The 20769-nt window shown below is 40.0% G+C and overlaps 1 protein-coding gene across 3 annotated transcripts in view; it reads right to left on the reverse strand.

Moving 5' to 3' along the window:
- Positions 1-20769, reverse strand: part of AGBL1 (AGBL carboxypeptidase 1) — a 285385-nt gene that overhangs the window by 194700 nt on the left and 69916 nt on the right. For all 3 annotated transcript variants that reach the window (XM_054077987.1, XM_054077988.1, XM_054077986.1), the window contains exons 12-17: positions 20564-20647; positions 19452-19538; positions 18932-19080; positions 15559-15646; positions 7774-7918; positions 4493-4646 (exon numbers count right to left, since the gene is read on the reverse strand). In XM_054077987.1, the coding sequence (XP_053933962.1) occupies positions 4493-4646; positions 7774-7918; positions 15559-15646; positions 18932-19080; positions 19452-19538; positions 20564-20647 (707 nt within the window). The remainder of the gene's footprint in view (positions 1-4492; positions 4647-7773; positions 7919-15558; positions 15647-18931; positions 19081-19451; positions 19539-20563; positions 20648-20769) is intronic.

Here is a 20769-nt window from a genome sequence, read left to right on the forward strand (position 1 = left end):
CCCAGTTTCTATTTGTAGAAGTCCACAGTGCTGCAAAGCTCAGCAGAAACCAAGTGTGAATAGAAGCTGTGCTGCTTGCAACTGAGCTGTTGCAGGGCTGAGATGTAAAAAGGAGTAAGGTGGCAAAGACTTCCCGGCTTACTTCTTTCTTTCTTCATATCAGTTTCAGAACACAGCATTTCATAAAAATTATTCTGTACACCACCATCACATAAGGGGAAGGCAGAAGGACAGGAAGGAGAAAGGAGCCTAAAGCGAATACCAAAGCCTCACATAAACAAGGCATAATGAAGGAAAACAGCAGCCCATTTTTCTTCCCTTCAGTATGCAGTGAATGTGCAGTGCCTGTGAACGTGCATGGCTTCTGCTTCCTATTAACAAGGGGCACATTAATAAATTTAACTCAGACACATTTAACCATCCTAGGACCACATTAATCAAAAGCCTGACAAGACCAGTCTGAAAGAATTGAGCAAGGAAAATAAAGCACAGCTGCCACAGAGGATGCCATGCCCTCGTTGTCCCTGGGCCACTCCCACTGTATCAGCAGCTCCAGTACTGCAATAACTTCTTCTCACTACACTCCTACTGGGCTGATCACGCTGTCCTCCCAACACTCCTCACCCACCCAGTGCCTCTTCATCAGTGACGTTTCCTACTCCCCATGTGCTATACTAGAGAAGAATTGAGAGTATTTAAGTAGGACCGCGTGCAACAGCTACGAAGTCCAGGTGAGCTTTGTGTTTCATCTGTGCCAGTGGCATTACAGAAAAGAATCTCCCAAGTTACAGATTAATAAGTGTGCAAAGGAGAAATAACAAATTCAATAGGAAAGCAAAATGACTACACCACATGAAAACTATGAATTAAGCAGAATAAGAAGGAAAGAACAAGGGCTATCAATTTTTATTCATTACCCATGTGCCAAGTTCTGCAGTGCTGCAGCTCCACATCACTTCTCAAGCTGAAATGTGTATGCATGGAGACTGTACAAATCAATGGGAGTTATTACTGGGAAAACCTTCACCCTTTGGTCCCTTCATTTTTAACTCCAAGTAGTTGCATTTGAGTTATGTTTTTAGCATCGAAAATACCGACACACAGGTCCTTCTATCAGCCAAACTATTTCACAGAAAGAAGGGCATGTCATACAAGACGAGGCAACTGAGAAGTAACTGCTGATTAAAGCTACACAAAGCAGCACAAATTAGGCTAAGTGCATCCCCAAAAGCCATAATTAACCGGGATGCTTAAACAAAATAAGCACATAACATGATTATTCAGCTTTGCCTCGAGGCATCCCCACAGCATAAAACATGGTATGTTGCCTTGCTGTTCTTCCACTTGATGAAACAACAAATATTTTCATCACCTAAGAGTATCAATGTTTACTTCTATAGTCTTGGAACCATGAGAGAAGCTGTGTTGCCTTGCTGCTATTCCCTCAAACAATCTCTCTTTCAAGTTCAGACAACTGGGTTTTTCTGTTTTGATTGAGTTCAATCGGATTGATCTAGGAAGACCTCAATCTTATTGCATTGCAAAGCTTCAGAAGAAAAGTCTTTCAGTGGCAGATGACTTTATGGAATTTCAGTAAGAAATGCAAGCTCCCACTGAATTCATATAAGATCACAAACAAGGGGATATATCTTTCTCTTGAAAATAGAGGACTTCAGCCATGTATCCGGGATTTGAACCCAATTATTGAACACTACAACAGCCTGAAGTATTCAAAACAAGTCTCTGTCCAAACTGTTCATAGATCCTTTATGAATCTTTCAGCAAATCTGTGGTAAGTAAGCCAAGCTTTGCCTTCACAGACAGGGTGAAGACATTTGAAAAACTGCCAGCCTCTCTTTTAACACTCTAAAGTGCATTCTGATACACTCTGAGAATACGGTGTTCCAGAAAACAGCAGTGCTTCCTAATGTTGACATATTTGTATCATGATACTACCTAAAAGGAGATATTATTGTGCTGCTCAGTACTGCGTTGTCATTTCCTTGCAGTCCTCATTTCAGCATCTGCACCTCCTAATTGTCCTGAATATAGACTGCAAGTCCTGCATACAGAGATGCCATCCATTCTCGCATGCTGTACAATGCCTGACACTGTAAGATTTCAGTCCAGGGCTAGGACTGTAGATTTTGTACAGTTTAACATATTATTAGTGTATGCAAAACTTCTCTTTTGTCTGATGATAATGGTAGAAGCATACTCAACTGCTCCTGCTTTAGTTCCACTGGTACAGGCCTGTGCCTTTCTTCTGGAATTTGTTGTAGGGTTGGTCAGAAAGCAAGAACGCTGGTTTACAAAAGCGCTGGAGACTTAGAATTATTATTTCTTTAATTTTCTATGACAAATTACACCTTGCAGAAAGTACTTTCAAAGCCAAAGGTGCTTAAATCCAGCCTTTGGCACACTCACTCCTTATGTGGCTGACTCACTCCAAGTCCTTGCTTTGATATTATCTTAGCTTCTGCTTTGTACCTTCATTGGAAAGGCCTATTCATTTGGGCAAAAAACTTGTTCACTCCATGTCTCTTCCGGATGGCTCCAGTCCTCAAATAATATATTCCAACTTACTTTCTCTCAGTTGTCCTAGCAAGACTTTTTGCTATTGGTTTTAAAAATTGCTGTCAACAGCTAACATCCAACCAGGTGATCATATGCAATGTGCCAAAGTCTTCTTTACATAATCATCCGCCCCCACCACAATTCCCACCCACTGATTTTCTGTTCTATATCATCATTATCATGGAACAAAAGCGCCTAAGGGCAGGAATTTTCTCTTCATGTCAGGCACGGACAGCACACACCACAATCAAACCCCCTAATCATGTGTTGTATGTGCTAATGCAGTGTAAATAATACTAATAATAGCAACACCGAGGATCCAGTTTTCTCCCTGACACTGCCTCTTTTTTCCACCATTAAAGCTATGCACCTTATGAATTCCATGTAGGCAGTACTTGGCAATTTCACTTTAAAATTCTAACCTAGAAAAGTACATTCATGTACAGAAATTAGGTAATTCAAGGTAAATGCTCAATTTATAATACAATTATCGTAATTAAGAAAGGTATGAGACCAGGATGATTACACTGTAATGTCAGCATGACTGCAGTCACTGTGCTCTAAACCTGAGCCAGAAAGTATATCGATTATTTTGACCAATTCTGCTATTTGAGGTTCCTTTCAGTTTACAAATAGAGCATGGACATTATGGGTAGGAGTCCTACCCACTTACCACCACATATCCCTGAAAGGAGAGTCCTGCAATGAGAAAAGTGGTTCATATCACAAAATCACTTTGGTTATTTCTAGCCTAATATCTCAGTGAGATAGTGATATATATATTTTTGCTTAACATCTAAAAATATCTAAAGACAATTTAAATTTCCATGCTCCCTCAAAGTTCTCAACCTGTGTTATTGATGTGTGAAGAGTAGAGATAAAAAAATAGCTTATGCCTTGTTACTGACTCAAGAAGAAAAGTCAACCTACATATAAGTAGTCAGTCATTTAGGCTCTCATAGAATCATGGGATTGTTTGTTTCAGAAGGACCTTTGAGATCGAGTGAAACTGTATCTATCCACTACTAAACCACATCCACGAGAACCTTGTCTTCCTATCTTTTAAATACTTACAGGGATTGTGACACAAACACATCCCTCAACAACCCATTCCAGTGCTGATGACCCTTCCAGTGATCATTTTTTTCCTAATATCTAACCTGAACCTCTCCTGGTGTGACTCGAGGCCATTTCCTCTTGTCCCTCTCAAATCAAAGCTAACCCAACATAACGCTAACCAGAATCTCATCACTTGCTGTTGATTACAGCAACATGCATATCTTTCTGGTCAATCAAGACCATTAAAGCTATAAATCTTTGACTTTCACAGTGAAAAATAACTACCTTGAAACATATCATGGTGGCTATAATAGTTAACATTAGATAGTAGACCATCAGTTAGGACCCTGACTGAATGCAAGGGATTATATCGGGTCCAGATGGATCTACTGGACACATTAGTGAAGCTGGAATTTGACCAGAGCTCTTCAATTGCTGTCCACAGCTTGTATATACATAATAGTACATCTTTCGTACTTCTTTTTTTTTGCAAGTTCGAGACCTCAGAATAAGTAAATCATTTCAATTTGGAACATCAACAAAATAATTCAATTTTCTCTTTAAAGTGGTTATTTGATCATATTTTCTTACTGTTGAAGATATTTAATACTGAACTTTGTAATTGTTTCAGACTATTAAAGAAAAATTTGAAGGAAAAAATGGCGTAGGCCCTCCTCCATGTAAATCTGTAATTTTAAAAAGTGTTGTAATTGGCTATTCCCCATATGTAAATTTCTTTTTCCAAAGTAAGAAAAGCAAGAAAATCAACATATTGGCAAAAACAGGTTGTCATTGCTACTGCTGACATGACTACGAGTTGCCAGCATCTTTTTTAATGCTTCATTTGGCTACTTACAGAATTGTTCCAAGTCATCTCTTTTTTTAGACTCTGGCATGGCAGTGATCGTGAGCAATGGGCATGGATTTCCTCCTAGCGTCTGGCAGAGCGTCTGCTGCCTCCAGTAAACCTTCTTGGGATTCCTATTTTGTTCCAGGATATCAAGATGGGCCTGAGAAAGAAGCAAGGAAGCAAATTTGTAAGTAAGTTCACAGTCTAGAAAATCTGATTCTATTTGACTAGCTGTGTGTTATTATTAGTCCTAATTTCATCTCTTGCTAACTTCCCAGCTTCCCTCTTCTTCCACCATCACCTTTTACGTCCCACAAATATGCACAAACCATTGAAAACACATCCCAGTTCACTGAAGATGCAGAGAACTCTTACATCATTTTACCTAGATGTTTCTCTTAATAGTTTAATGGAATTTCTATGCATACATGAAGTCCAAAAGAGAACTGCCTATTCCTTGTTTTTTTAGTAGGCACTGTGTAGAAATGTGACAAAACTCACTATTTTTGAGCACTTATAGAACTGACCGGTTAGCTCTCAAGCACATGCCACTGAAACTCAGCAACAGCTCCACACCAGAGGCAGCCAAAAAGTTCATAGCAAATTTGAAGACCATCTTTCCAAAAAGCTATTTAAAATGGAGATTTTCTTCCCCCCTATGCATGAAGTTCATGGAGGTTTTAAACAATTCTTAAGTCTAAGAGCTTCTTGAGAAATTTGAAGAAAAGTATTGGCAATTTCAAAAGAAGTCTTTTTGGAATTAATTCTAATTTTCTCATTAGACACAGAGCCACATGCCACCCACACACCAGAGGATATGTAGTTCTCTCTGTTTACATTGTAATTGCAAGTAACCCCATTGCAGAGTGTTGCTAAGCTGTGGAACACCAGTTCTCTCTCAATTGGTAGAAATAGCGGTATTAGGGTATGCACCTATGTCCTAACAGTACTTTAACCAAAACACACCAATTCACCAAACAAACTTTACATGGTAACTTTTTGTCTTTACAAGTCAGGGCTAAGTATTAACCAATGTTTAGTGGTCAAGATATTCCTATTCCTCAAACCATGGAGCTCACAGTCCTTCAGACTGCTTTCCCACTATCTATTTGAATGCAAACACAGAGCTGAAATTTACAGTCGTCTATGTCATAAAACAATTAACACATTGCTCTATAAAGTAAATTCAATTATTAGATGCATCTAACGATCTCACATAGATACAAAGAACTCAATATAATAATTTACTTTTGTTCCTAGTACCCAGTGAAATTTAATTGGGTATAGCTGCCACAGAGATTTCAGCTAGATATCCAAACAATTAACAGTGTGATGTAAAAATAGATAAAATACTGTTCACAAAATAAATGTAATTACTGCTGGACAAAAAGTAATGAACTGTAGAGTGCATCCAGTTCAAACAGGATTCTGCAATGTGCATTTCCTGAAAATATGCCTGTAACTATTAAATATAGATGATATTTTAAAACATTTTCAAATTACTAACTCCTTATACAAGCTTATCTTCTTCCCCAAAGCACTAAGTGTTTAATTGAGCCCTTGGGCTCATAATCACTTTTAATTTATTACTGATATGTTAAACCAACATACTTCACCAGTGGTCAAATGCTTTAAAATGAAAGCTCCTGGTGTGCAAACCTAATTTAGTTCATTTACTGTGGAAATTAACGTAACACGGAAACGTGTAAATTGTATCACTCAACATTTAAAATCAGTCCAATCAAAAAAGCCTTTTAGAATTCCTAAAAACAACAATTTTGCTTTGGCTAAAGCGGTGGACACGACAATCATCCATAATCCCCATTTACCAAACGTTACGGTCCTTAGTGAATCTAAGCTCATATAAACTTTTCCTGGGGCAAAATTCCCTTTAACTTCAGTAAGTATTTTATTTGAAGAGGCAGTGAAATACTTGCCCCTGCAAGTCTAGGAATAACATCTTTTTCATCTTTTTTCTATTCATTCAGGAGCAGGTGAGATATTCAGGAATTCCCAGAGCATACAAACTCTCCAATTATTTCTTGCTTTTGTGCCAGCAGAAGATAGAAATCAATAACAGTAAAATAATGATGAGGCACTGCATTTCAGTAATAAAGTATGGTGATGAATAAGTCCACCCGGTTCTTCAGTACTGCATTTGTCTTTTCCCCTACCGGCTGTAGCACGGACACGCCTTCAAGACTATAGGTCAAACCCTGCTACTGCAGCATACTCTCTTCACTCTTGATTTGGAGGAGTAAGTGGTACCCATAAGCCTAATGAGAAGTGAGCTGGCAGGCATAGTTTGGACTGGGAAGGCTTGACTGGCCCTCTCCCAGTTACTGGAAGCTGTTTCTTTGAACAACTATAATGGGATGCAAAGCAGTTGGTGAGAGACTGTCGTTCGAGCAGGAATTAATCTAAGCCCAACTACGCTGGCATGCTGAGCAGCACGGCTAACAAGTGGGAGAGAATGCTGTGTCTCTTGAAAGCACAGTCTTTTATGTCTGGTAATGGCAAACTGATACCGTTATGAAAAACAGAGCTGAAAATTTACCAACCCACACCATCATTTACTGCCCAGCAAAATGGAAGCTGTGGGGAGAAGGAAGGGAAACTGGAAGTGTGTGTCTTAGTTTTCAGTGACATCTTTCTCGTATTTAACAACGAAGCAAAGCAACTACCAGGATTGTTAATTTCCTTTCCTTTATTATTCCTGCCTTTCAGACCTTGAGTTTTCATACATCAATCATAGAGAAAGCACAATGGATGCATTTTCCACAAAATTCCCTTACCACTTACCTCTGGCCAGAAAAGACTATAAAAAAATCCTTCCCTGGGAAGAAAATTTGATGCAACTCAACAATACAATTTATAACTTGAAGTTGTATTCTTTTAGTTTCAGTACTGAAAGCACTGGTGAGGGTGTCACGATTGCCCACTAACATTCCAGCTGGCACAGAGGAAACAGCTGCCAAAGCATTCCCATGAGGTCCAGCACTGCAGTATTGCTGGGTACAGCTGAAAGCTGAGCTGTTACTTTCTGCCAGGAGGAGCAGGCAGCTTTCACTTCTGACTTGTCATTATCTTCAGTCCCTTCCTTCTCAACCCAAGGAAATAGACACCTCTTTAGTTTGCATCATCTTCTGGCTGGTAAAATCACTAACGGGTTATATCTCAGCTTATCCCACACGGAAATTTCTCCATACTTTCTCAAAATCTCATAACCAAGGCAGCTCCAAAGCGCCAGGCCTATTAGTTTATCTTGGTGGACATATGAATATTACCATCATTGCGGAGTACGTGTAGGGGTAATGGTAGGCCAGATAGCAGACATCATCATTGTGAGGGAACTTGATACTGAAGGTAAGCGTATAGTAGCATTTTCCGCTCATGCCTCCTCCTGCAGCTGCACTGCAGCAGTAGTGGTTTCTGGAGAAAGAGGGAAGGAGAAGATTATCACTTCCAGACGCACACTTGGAGCAGCTGTGAAAGAACCAATACTTTAGAGAAGCGTCTACTCTGAGTAAGTAATTCAACCAGTCATTATACCAAGACTGGGAAACACCCATACAGGTACAATCAATCCAATGAAGAGTACAAAACCATAACGCAGTGCTAAAAAAACCATAGTAAAGCACTTACAGGCTGTATGAAAGAAGGTTAGAGAAACCATGGCTTTGCTAGACAGAGATGCTAGAGGGATCACGACGGTGAGTATCTCTGATTAAGGTGGTACACCAAATTCAAGGGTGTCTCAGGATTCATGCAGTACACAAAGAGCAGCAGGGAGTTATGAAGCAGAACTGCATGTAGCAGCACTAGGCACAGGCAGTCACAGCTACTCACGTTGCTGCTGATGGATGGGAACAGTCTTATAGGAAGATAAGTTTGTTTCATTTCATGAAGGTGTAAACAAGAAGCCAGCTAATGCAAGTTCATCTAGCACAGTCCAGATGTATTTCAACTAATGTATTCAGCTAACACTGCTGTATTTCTTCCAACATCCAAATTATCTTGCTCAGAGATGCAGGCGCCTATTCACAGCCCTGAACAATGCCACGTGAAAATAGTCTGTGAAAGCTTGGAGATTTAGAATATTTTAATACCTTACAGTTCTACCAGAGGAAGAAAAGGGATGTTCCAGGAATGAATAAATAAACAGGACACACACAAAAATATTTCAAATATCATCAAAGGCTCTTTCCCAAGTAGGAAGAGGAGTAAAGTGGGTTTGGGCAGAGACTGCACACAGAGGAGAAGCAACATCATATAGATTTGCAGGTTGTGAGCTACCCAAAACCACCTCTCATGAGGGTCATTCCTTTTCAAAGACTGGAGCCTCTCCCTCTGAAGGAGCAGTGGGGACCAATTGCTCTCTAAAAGACTGGGAGCTGAGCTTAACATGGAAGCCAGCAGAGCAGAACTAAGGTCTCCACCCACGCAACCTGAGCTGGTCATGATCAGGCAAGTTCGTGGTGATGAGGCAGATCTGAGTCAGGAGGTCTGTCCATGGGTCAGGATGCAGATCACCAGAGTTCACAGCAAAGCAGTGAACAGCAGTGACTGAGCTGAAGCCTCACTACAACAGAGCTCAGACAGGGACTGAGTGGCCAGGATGGAGCTTCAATAGAGCTTTTCGGCCCATGGGTATCTGGTATCAGTGGAGGCTCTTGGTGAGACTCAGAGTCATCAAGGTCTACCAGTGCGCTTAGGCTCTGACACTCCTTTCAATAAAACTTCAAAATCTTGAAGTGACCTTCTCGGTCTGGTCCTGGGATCAGACTTCTTGCAGGAGACTTACTCTGATAAATAAATGGCTCTAGGCTAAGTAAGAAAGTTTTCTTTTGGCAGAGATGAAGAGACAATTCGTGCACTTTAGGGAGAAGCCTCAGAGCAAATCGAATCCGTAAATACATTTCAAACAATATTTTTCCCACATTGCACCAATTATGTTTTTGCCGAACCTTCTGATTCTGAAGGACTGTGAGGTTTCTTTGACAAATGTTATCATCAATGTTGCATTAAAATGCAAAGTAGAAGCGGCAACCAAAAGATGCAATTTCAGCTTCTGAAATTTACAATACTAGTTTATTTTGCTGCTGTTCATTTTTATTCAAAGGGGTGGAAGGAAAAAATAATTATTCTTGTCAACTTCTCCAAAATAATCAACACTTTTTAAAAAAAGAAGACACAATAGAGTGCTGCTGGGTTTTCACCTGAATTTAATAGTTAGGAACATGTGGAGTGAGTGATACTGACTGGATCAATAGATAGTAAAAGAATACTGAGTCACAGTGTCAAACTGAAAAGCCTGTGATTTTTCTCTCGGCTGAACCCTTCACCCCAATATTTCTTTTGCAAATTAACCACCTTAATACTGTATAGAGACTCGGAAAAAAAATAATGCAATGGATCCACAAATACAGAAACATTCACTTAGCTATTTTATATGTATTTAATCTAGTTGCTGGTAATTCTTTCAGTGAAGGGTAATTAAGACCAATTTTTTTTTGTATAATGCATAAGGAAAGTACTCATTTCTATAGCCTCTATTGTATTTAGTGTCACTTGGGTAGTTAGATGACCTTATTTATAAAGAACTGTCACAAAGTGCTGAGATCTTCTGAGTCCTCCCCTACAAATTTGTAGTCAGAGGTGTAGGAGGAATCAGGTCTTTGTGGACAGATACTGTCTAAATATCTTACATGCACATCGGGGAAAGTATTCCCATCTGGCCCTAATGCTCCAGTAAAGACGTCCCCCTCTATAGTCAGTAATTGTGCAGCCAAAAATATCTCTCCTTTCTAAAATACCACGTAACTCAGAGTTTTTCCACCACCAGACATCTCTGACCTTGATGCTACAGTCATACTTGATGATCCTCGCTCCTCATAGTGTTTCTGTCAGAAGGACAATGCTCTCACTGAGCTGCTGGCAGCACCTTTCATTCTTGTTTTGAGAACCTCTGCAGATCCAGCAAACTGCCTGCCAGAAGAGATATTTCTGTGTCACTTCTTGACACCTATTTCAGTCTATAGAAAACTATCTGGCGGTAACAGAAGTTCACAAGTGGCTTTGTGAGGCTTCACAAATATTCTTGGCTTGTGTATTTAAAAAAAAAAACCAAACACCTGTGTGTAAGCAGTGTAAATAATCATGTATTCCTACTGCATATAATCTGACCTCCTCACAATCCATCATACGGTATAGTAGGTCTGAATCTTTTAAAAAGAAACCTAAAAAATAGCATTATTCCTCCTTGCCTCCTTCTCCTTCTACTGCTGTCACCCCAAGATGGCTCCATTGCCTCCTAGTTCCCTCACCTATCTGCTAGTTTTTCCTTCCTCACCCCTTTTTTATCATAATACCATACCAGCAGGAATCCCAAATTAACAAGCAAGGAAGAGGGAATGAAGAAAAATACCTTAGCAACACATGGTCCTCACTACCTTATTTGTGTTCTCTTTGAGAAAACCTTCACAGTCACACATGCTCTCCCTAGAAATGAATACTTTGATTATTGGAAAGAAAATAACAGACCAAAATAAGGGGGTTTTAATCAGCATGGAAACTCCATCTACTGTGCCTTTCAGTTACTTTGTAATAGTTAAGTGATTTTGTTTCTTGTTCTTCTTCAGGAATAAAGTACAGGTAGTATATTTGTAGCATAGCTGTGATAGAAAGTTCGTTAATTATAACATTACTTATCACTTACTCTGCACAATATTTTTTTTGAGCTTAAAAAGACCTTTGCAAGCATCATCCAATTAAAACTTACTTCCCATTTATCTACACCAATTTTTTGGGTGGCAGATAAGTGACTCTTATTTTCTATTCTTTATGGATGCGAAAACAGATGGGTGAAGTCACTTGACCAAAGATATAAGCAGGTCGGTAAAGGAGCTAGATTGTATCTCAGGAATTCAGAAGCTCCAAGAGGTCTCTTGGTCATCTTGTCTTTAGACTTCCTGTCTACAGAATCTGGTGTAGTACAAAGCACTGGTATGTGATGGAATATGGCATTGTATCAGCTTAAACTAAACTGGCAGAAGAAAATAACAATATCACAGATTTTTAGGCCATTTCAAAACAGATTTCAAATGGAAAGGAAGCTATTTATCACTTCTAATCTGCTGATGTGTTCCCTTTGTCCAAAATCCTTCTACCAGCTGGAGTTTGGTGTCCTCATTTTACATGCCTTGACCTTCTTTCATGTCTAAGCACGGCTACTAAGTACAATATGCTTTAGTAACACCTCGGTTCATATGATTAAAAAAAACAGTGTTTAACAATTACACGGAATGAATGTTATTTTGGAGTCTGCCACACTGGAAACTGGAAAATGCACAACACAACTTCCAAGGGCCAAATCCATGTTAAGGCATCTTTACTGTCAGGATTGCCAGCAGAATACCAGTCAAAGCAGGATATTCCCACAGCTGTTTTGCTATTAAAGCCTTCAGTCGTATTCTACAGGTCTGGTGCTTTCAGACTGAGGTTGGTGTCTCACACCTCTGTTGTAGATATCATTAGAAATGAGAATGTTATTGTTATGATGATGATTTAATCTAATATGATTATAAAGATGCTGAAGAGAAAAGAGAAGACCTAGTTCTGACAGTGCTGTGATCACCAAAGAGCCAAGCCTTTAGTGGTTATGTGAGAACAAAACACTGCGTGTACCTCATTACTGTCTGTGAGCTGACTATTGTCTGGAAAAGCTAGAGGTTGGATAATATGCTTAGAATGAGCCTTGAAACCAAAGGCACAAGCACATTGTCACCAATTCAACATGTTGCCATTGTTCCTTAAATAATTTGCTGGAAAGGAACATTATTAAGCTGCCATAAAAGCTGCCAAGGCAGCAAGTGAATCAGATGATCTTACAGTAACTGCAACTCTGTTTATCATGGGTGTATCCTGTCACTTCATGGAGAGGCAGTAAAATAAAGGAGAAGTGTCACTCAGCCTCCTCTTGACCAGAGCACTGCTAATAGTCTCCACAACATAAAAACTCTCCCGAGACTTATGGGAAAGGTACAGGATGACAGAGCTGTGCCACAGCATTCATCTTTATGAGTTAACTATCCCATCTTCGGTGAAGATCAACGTCACCAACGATCAGCCAACACGTGTCAGCCAGATATCTTGCAGATGTGCCTTTCCTCCTGCTGTCCTTCAGCTCAGAGCTTGCTCTCAATAAGAGCTGTTTTGAAAAGCACTTCAGGGCATCTTTTGTGTGCCTCCTTATTTTTAAAAGTATATATAACTAATTTCCCATATTTATGAATAACTTCTTGTAAAATTGGATGAGATTCCCTTCAAAATGTTCAGTCCCACCCCTAGACACCTGTGACCAGGGTGAATGGAAATGACGAGCTCTTTCACCAAAACTCAAGCAGCCTGATATCACTATAACAATCCCATCTCCTCTTGTTTTGAGCAACTCCAAACATATTTTCTTCACATTCTCTCCCACATACAATTTCTCATGACTAGGAGTCTCCTCTATAATCACTGAAACAAAGATTAGAGTTTCAGTGGAGATGAAAGTGCACATATATATGTGTGTATGTGCATTTTTGTACACTTGTATTCAAGAAATAAAAAAAACAAACTTGGAATAAACAGTAAATAAGACAGACATCAAGTATTTATCCTAGATGAATACGTCCACACATAATGCAATGCACAGTTAAAAAACAAAGAATATTCCAAATCAATAAAACTCCATTCTCTCACATATTCTGAACAAGAATCTGATGATAATCTTAATTGCACAATCATGGCTTAATCTCAGAAGTCAGCTGCTGTTTAATCACTGCACAATAACTGCCTTGTTAATAACATGAGAAGCCACTGCTGTGGTAATCAGCATGTAAGGTTTGCCCAACCAGAAGCCCACATGCACAGAAGTCAGCAGAGTTACAGCATGCAAAGAAAGGCACTGCACCACGGTGTGTTGGCTCTTGAGGTAGAAGGTGTTAGGTGAATAAAGCTTAGTAACAAACAGTTGGAAGAAAGTAAAGTAGCTACTCAAATTGCTGCAAACAGGATGCCAGGTTGAGAGACTGTACTCAGCCTTCAGCACCACCCCACCTCACTCTTCCTCCCCCAAAGAAAAGGGAAAAATTAAAAAAAAAAAAAAAAAAAAAGAGATTACAACAGATATTCAGGATTACTTGGAATTTTTTTTTTTTGTATCAACACAAGTTTGAGGCTCTGCTACTTCTGGAATGCAGCCTACTGTCATTGTTTGGGATTACTGTCTTATGAAATTAATTTCTGAACATAGCCATCTCTGAACCTAACAGCAAAATTGTGCACACAAATACAATTTTTTACAAAGAGAAAGCCCGTTATTTCACATCAGTTTCTAAAAATCAGCCTCAGCACATGATTTCATGAAGAAGGGAATAACAGTTAGAACACCAGAAAAATTCAGCTCTGTCCCGAGAGAGCTACTTACCTTACCAGATGATTATCATTGTTTCTAACTGTATTAACCTTTTCTGTTTTCTTGTATTTACCTGCCAATCTACAGTCATTGAGTAGTCCAAGCCCCATACTTCAACTGCAAGTTATTTGGAACAAGGACTAGATTTTTGGTTTGTTCTTATAGAGCCCAATGCAGTATCCAGAGTCCTGAGACACTTCAGTAATGCAAACTCTCGTGACAGAAAAAAAAAAGTGAATTAAAATGAAGACTTGTCACTCAGGCATTCTTAACCCCAGCTTTCAGCATAATAGATAAGGCCAGGATAAATCAGTTAATTAATCCCAAATATTGTAATACTTGAGTTTATGAACTCCACCCATAATGCTCTACCATTTCATCCTCATCATACATCTTTTTTTCCAGTGCAAGGTTTCTCTTCCAGGCTGCATCACTCTCAGACGTCCCACTCACAGGCACTGAACCAAACGCATTTACTCACATCTGTAATTTTCCTACATGTTCTATTCTGTCCCTCAGCCTTAAACTCTCTACAGATTTTCTAATTCAAAACATATCGGTTATCGCAGTCCTGAAAACCTTTTAAAATAATTAATAAGCGCTGTGGATAAAATTTTGGAAGCCATTAGAATATAAAATAGGATTCATTCAACCTACTGAAACGATCAGCTCCATACTTCTCTCCTTTGACTGTAACAACCAGAATGAATCAGGGATCAGTTTTCTGCACAAAACTGAGCTAGTTGGGTGAGAATGGTTCTCATGAGTAAGCTCCACCTCACAGATAAGTCAAAGGTGAGACTGATCTAGAGTTTTTCTTCCGAGGCTCTGACACACCACAGAAACAGCCTAAAACAAGGAAACTGCATAAGTATCAGCCCATGAGCTTGTTCAGAGCTCCTTTGCACCACTTTTGTGTGGCCCAAATAGGAAGACAAAATTCCCGACACAGCAAGTAAAGCCAAGCCCTACTGTTTCTTCTTTCAGGACAAGGTTAAAATAGTGCCACTAAGTGTGTTTTGCCTTCTTGGGTGCGAATTTCAGCTTTGCAGAGAAGAGAAGTTCATGAAGGTATAGAGATAGATTCACAAACCAATAAACAAATGTGCATTTGCATACATCTATTTCTACTAATAGATTTGCATAGGTGTATATAGTGTATATACACATACCCACCCAAAAGACTCGCATGTACATCCTCACCCTTTCTTTAGCTCCTAAGCTCCTACATTTCTTACAAAAGTCAGTGTACATGAAAGAAAACCGATGAGCCGATCCAGCTAATTTCTTCTTGGACAAGGCTAAAAGCCAGCTCCACTACCTTTGTGGGTTAAGCTTCCTTGTATCCCTGGCTGCATCAGCAAGGATTGAGCACTCCCTTTCATCCTCCCGGGGAAGGGAATTCTAGACATGCCCTGCTTCTCCCCAGGCATCTAATATAGAGATCTCACTTGCAGCTGTTTTCTGAAGGTGAAAGCACACAACACATTGAACTGGCACCAATTTAGAGACATTTGAAACAGGTGGCACTGGCAGTCAAAGGTTAACAACATCAATACAGTTAACAGGAGGGGAAAGGAAGCCATAAATTATTCACTAAAAATGCACTTACTTGTAGTAGCAGATATCATAGCCTGCTCGAAGCCAGCGAGGCCTGCCCTGGAGTGCTTCCTTCACTGAATATATGACCAGCTGCATGCCTACATAAAATAAGACCGTTTCAAGTGACATGACTTCGCTGATTAGAAAAGACAGGGATGGGGAGGAAAAGGCTAAACAAGAAGAATCATTATTTTGTCTGTGCTCTCTTTGCAGACAGTTTATGCAAAGTACATACATTTCCCAAAGCCCCATGCTCTGTTCCGATGTAGCCATATCTGTAAAAAAAAAAACCACCTCTAGAAGAAATTAGCTGAATGGAATTAATTAGAAAATAAATAATCCGATTGGCCTTTGCAAAGGAGGACTTCAATCCCCTCTGTTTACAAACAGAGGAAAGGAAAGAAAAGAATAAGAAATGAGGTATCAAGAAGATCAGTACTTCAGTTAGTCAAATATTTTATGCTTGGCTGCACCATTATTGAATCTTTAATCCGACCACAGCCTTAGACGTCTGCAATGCATACAGTACCATACCTTCAGAAAGCAGCAAGCAAAACTAGAAGGTTTGAAACTTCCCATTAGACCCAAATGATACCTATGTGTCACAAATGCTGATAATGACAGCATCCATCTTTGTACCGCACTATATCAGATGACTTCTTCCTGATCTCCAAGGTATTTCCATTTCATGCCCTGAGGTAGGAGGCTTTCTCTGATCTGAGCTGCACATACATTGTATTCACAGCTCCATGAAGCCAGTCCACCGGCAGGCGGTTTTTGTTTCAAATTCCTTTACTCTCCATACCTAGCTGTTCTTTCACAGGTACAGCGAGGATCCTGCCCTTGCCAGCAAAGCTCTCCGAACAGGGTGTCTCTGGAGAGGTGCTGGCAGTGGTGGCCTCTGCCCCAGGGTGGTGCCTGCCATCTCCAGGGGACCCAGCACAGCCACAGCTGAGCCCAGCAATGCTGCTGGCAGCACTTATGTGAAAGCATATTTAGGAAAGGAGGAAAAAAAAAACCCCATCCTTTCAAGTATTTATGCATGTTGATGAGTTGTCCCCTGAGCATTTTCTTGACTGTTCTTGTGCTAAAAGGAGGTGATGCCTGAAAATCATTAATACTGATAACCTATTTCCATAAGCAGCTATTCAGTTTCCCTTCTTCCTTTATGTGTCTCTGTTAAACTCTCCAGTGCTTTTAGAGTTGAAAATTGTACCAGCAGAAATGCCTTTCCAGCTCACCTTTGGCTGTGGTTGGGGGTATAACTAACTAGCCCGCAGACAGGAATAACCTCTATACTGGTGTTTCTTAAATCAACAATATGAGCCACATTAAAAAAACAATTCTATGCTTCGTTCCAGGCCACAGACCACCATGAGTTTCAAGAGACACAGACCTGTTCATCAGACAACCAATGCAAGTCTCAGGGTCTGCAGGGCTCTCAACATCCCAAATGGGGGCTGCTGCCCTTCCCTGAGAGTCCATAGGACACACATTCCCCCTACCTTAGAGTGATGGATGATACTGGTCTGCCATCTAATTTTAATTTTAAAAAAAACTATTAGTTTTTCCTTCCCACTTTCCCTATGGAAACATTCAGTTTTCGAAAACAAAATACAAATCAGGCTTTTGAAAAAGTCCCATTATTTTCCACGGTAGAGGGAGTTAGTGGAAAAGGGGAAAGGAGAGAAGTGGAGGCTGCTTCTCTTGACTTACTCTGCTCCTGGTCACTACTATTTTATTAAACATCCTTTTTGCCAATATCAAAGTTACAAGTGCCATCTAACCAAGAGCAAAAAGGAAGGGGAAAATCAAAACAGGTCAGTGAACAGGACCTGTAAAGTATTGCCACCAACGGCACTTTGGCACTACATCACAACTGGGAGCTTTTAGGATTATAGCATGGGCATTAGCCCAGGAAAGCACAGAGGGAATGTAGTAAATAAACAACATTTCTTACCAATAGTCTGTATAAATACTATGCATGTCCTGGAAGGGGCAGTGCACCTCACTCAGCCAAGCCAGATAATCTAGAGTTCCACTGCCTTCTCAGAGCAGTACAAGTAACCCACAGAAGAACTGTTTTAACAGCCAACACCACGTACAAGCCATGCAAAAGAAAGCCATCTCATAGCCTCCCTCCTTACACTGGATGTTTTTTTCACATTTTTCTTCCAAATATATTTTTCATTGCATGCTTGAACATGTGAATCATGTACAATTTCAGGTGCATAAAATGAGATTATAAATGCTGACAACAGCCAAACTAGTGGATAACAAGGAATCTTCCACCAATATCAGCCAGAACCTTTAGCTATGAAGCTGCTGGTGGCTCTACCAGAGATTGTATTGGGGTTTACAAGTAGGACCTCAACATACTTCTTTTTCAGGCTGCTGCCAGGCACACCACCCTGAATTGTTTGGTAATTCAGGGAAACAGAATAAGATGGAGGAAAAAATCATTTTCATTTGGGACCTATATGAATACTTGAACTCCATCCCTTTGGGTTAAAGGGAAAATGCCTTATATTTCACTATGCCACTCACCCAGCCAGTTTCACAAATACAAGTGACAAGTCATCCCAGCTCCTAGTACTATCTGGTTTAGATACATTGATCCTGAAAGAGTTCTCCTGGTGATGTCAAAGGCTATATCCACGGTTCTTCAGGTGAATGCAAACTCTGATATTAAGGCCTTATTAAACATTCTGAGTCAGGCCTTGAGACTGTGCAAATTAACTCAGCTCCATGGAAACAAATAAAAAAAATAAACCAGCTTATGCCAGTTAAGAATTCAACCCACAGTCTCCATACAGAAGTAGTAGTTTCTTTCCTAAAATGGGCACTGGGATTTGCCCTGCTTGTTTCTGAACAATGCCACCTTCCTCCTGAACCACAGACTATGACAGAATCTCAAAGGCAGCAAGGAAAATATATATATATTTATTTCTTTTTAATCAGCAGAAGCCTTAGCAGGTCTGAAGGCAGAGATGTCTTTCTGGAGAAGCCCAAAGAGTCATGAATATTTGCTTGGGGATTATTTAATTTTTTTTAGATTTTAGAAGCACTTTCCAATCCTGTGCTGTACATTCATTTCTACAGACTGCCTTTTTCCCCACACCCAACCCCAGTGCCATTTTTCCATTCTGATCTCTTAACATAGAACAACGACACTTTTTTCCCCCCACAAATCCTCTCTGAGGTCTCAATATTCAGCTTACTCCTCCTGTGGATAGAGAATGGTCCTTTGACAAATCCAAACTTACCCAGTGAATTTCAGGGCAGATAAGTTTAAACTTACAGTCTTCCTTATACTTTAGGTAAATTCAAAACCCTTAGGGTATTAAAACAGAAGACTACCCCAATCCCCCAGAGATTCATACCATAATTAAATTGGCTATTGAACTTCTCACAGTTGATAACGTTGAAGCGATAAGGAACTGCTAATTTCATGTCACGGACTTCAAAGTAGAACCATTGGTGATGCTGGTTGCTGTTCACATCTGCATTCATAATTAAGTCGTACTCAAACCTGCAAAGGATGACCAGAAAAAATGGTGGTCATGAATACCCCACCAGCCTGCTGCTGAATCTGCTGAGAACAGCAGGATATACAATCAAACTCACTAATATGCTGTGAGAGTCAAAGAACACCATCAAACCAACGGCTCCCAAACACACCATTAAATACTCACACTATGTTAGTCACATCAAAACATTTTCAGCTGTTTTCTCATTCTTGTTACTTTCATGATATCCAAGCACTGGGAATCATGACAAGCTCTGTGTCTTATAATCTGCTTTCCTCGCCAGCTTTTTCCAAACCAAGGAGAACTCCAGCATTTTATACTGTGGTCACAGCAGAAGGGCTGGCTGGATGACAGCTGCGGCAGGCATACTTACTCACGCACTTGGATGGCTTTGCGAAGGTTTCCGGATTCAAACTTGGAGAAGAATGTCAGAGAGCCTGGAAGCCTTGGGCTTGAGTGACTGCAGTAAATCAAAACAAAGATACCTGTAGCAGGTTGTTTCAAAAACAAGCCTTCCCTGCCACCTTTTGTATGCTAAAATAGGTTTTAATATATTTTTTTAAAAAAACAGGACTCTGAGAAGTAGGTAAACAAATTCATAATATTCCTGTCCGATGCAGTACTCTTCTCAACTGTGAGAATACAACTTCTTTCACCAATGCTGTCTTTTGCCCCAGTTCATATTTATTTTCTTTATTCCAGTCACATTCCCCATTGAGTTATTCCCATTAGTTTATTAATTGCACAAGACAGCTTTTTACTATTACTATATACTTACTCTCCCTCATTGCTATAGTTTCCTTCCCCTAAAGCTTATAAACCTTTAAATTCATCCTGAGCAACCTCACAAGTTTCTCCTACTTCAAACTGACCTTCTTGTTTATTTCCTTTAAAGAATATTCTCCAAGTCACTCATCTTTCTTCTGAATGCAATTTCTTTGTATTTAGGACCCTCTCAACTGCCCTGTGCTACGCCTTCTCAAAGGCCACAATTGCTGGCCGTGGTTGAGCACTTAGAAGAGTTCGCAAGGCGAGATGCTTGTTTTCAGAAGCCTTTTGTAAGTGCCATACTACATCTGCAGCCTGTGACACCGGCTGCGCAGACACTCTCAATGGGAAATGCTGCCTCAGAGTGCAGACAGACGGCATCAGGGTTCAGAAGTACAATTCCCAGAGCTGTCCTACATGCTTCTGTTTCAATGCAGACATAGCCAGTGACACCATTTAGTCCCTTTGATTTATAGATTTTCTTGTTCTACCTAGAAAGTTTTGGGGCTTGCTTGTTCCAGTGACTTCCACAATAAATCCTTTCCCCAAAGAAACATACCAGGAATCTACTCGTCTTGTATATTTTTCCTGTTGGGCCTTTACCTCCTAGGTTATTTCTTCTATACCTTTATTAGAGCTGAATGAGAAGACTGAGCTTGCTACGTAACCCAGCACTGACAGTGCCCCTGGTTATAGTACTCAGTTGAAGTTACCCACCTGGGCTCATCCAAATCAAACACAGTTCTGCCTATCACATCGTCTGGCTGGATTAAGCGGCGAACGTCATCCAATACTTTGTCCCTAGGGGAAAAATAAGACAAGTCATAATGACACCGTGAGAAACTTTGGTATAGGACAATCTTACAGAATAAATATGAAGAAGCTTAGAAAATTCTTTTGAAGGACTGATAGGAAAGAGAACT

The sequence above is a fragment of the Cuculus canorus genome, chromosome 12 (assembly GCF_017976375.1).
Source record: "Cuculus canorus isolate bCucCan1 chromosome 12, bCucCan1.pri, whole genome shotgun sequence".
NCBI classification, from domain to species: Eukaryota; Metazoa; Chordata; class Aves; order Cuculiformes; family Cuculidae; genus Cuculus; species Cuculus canorus.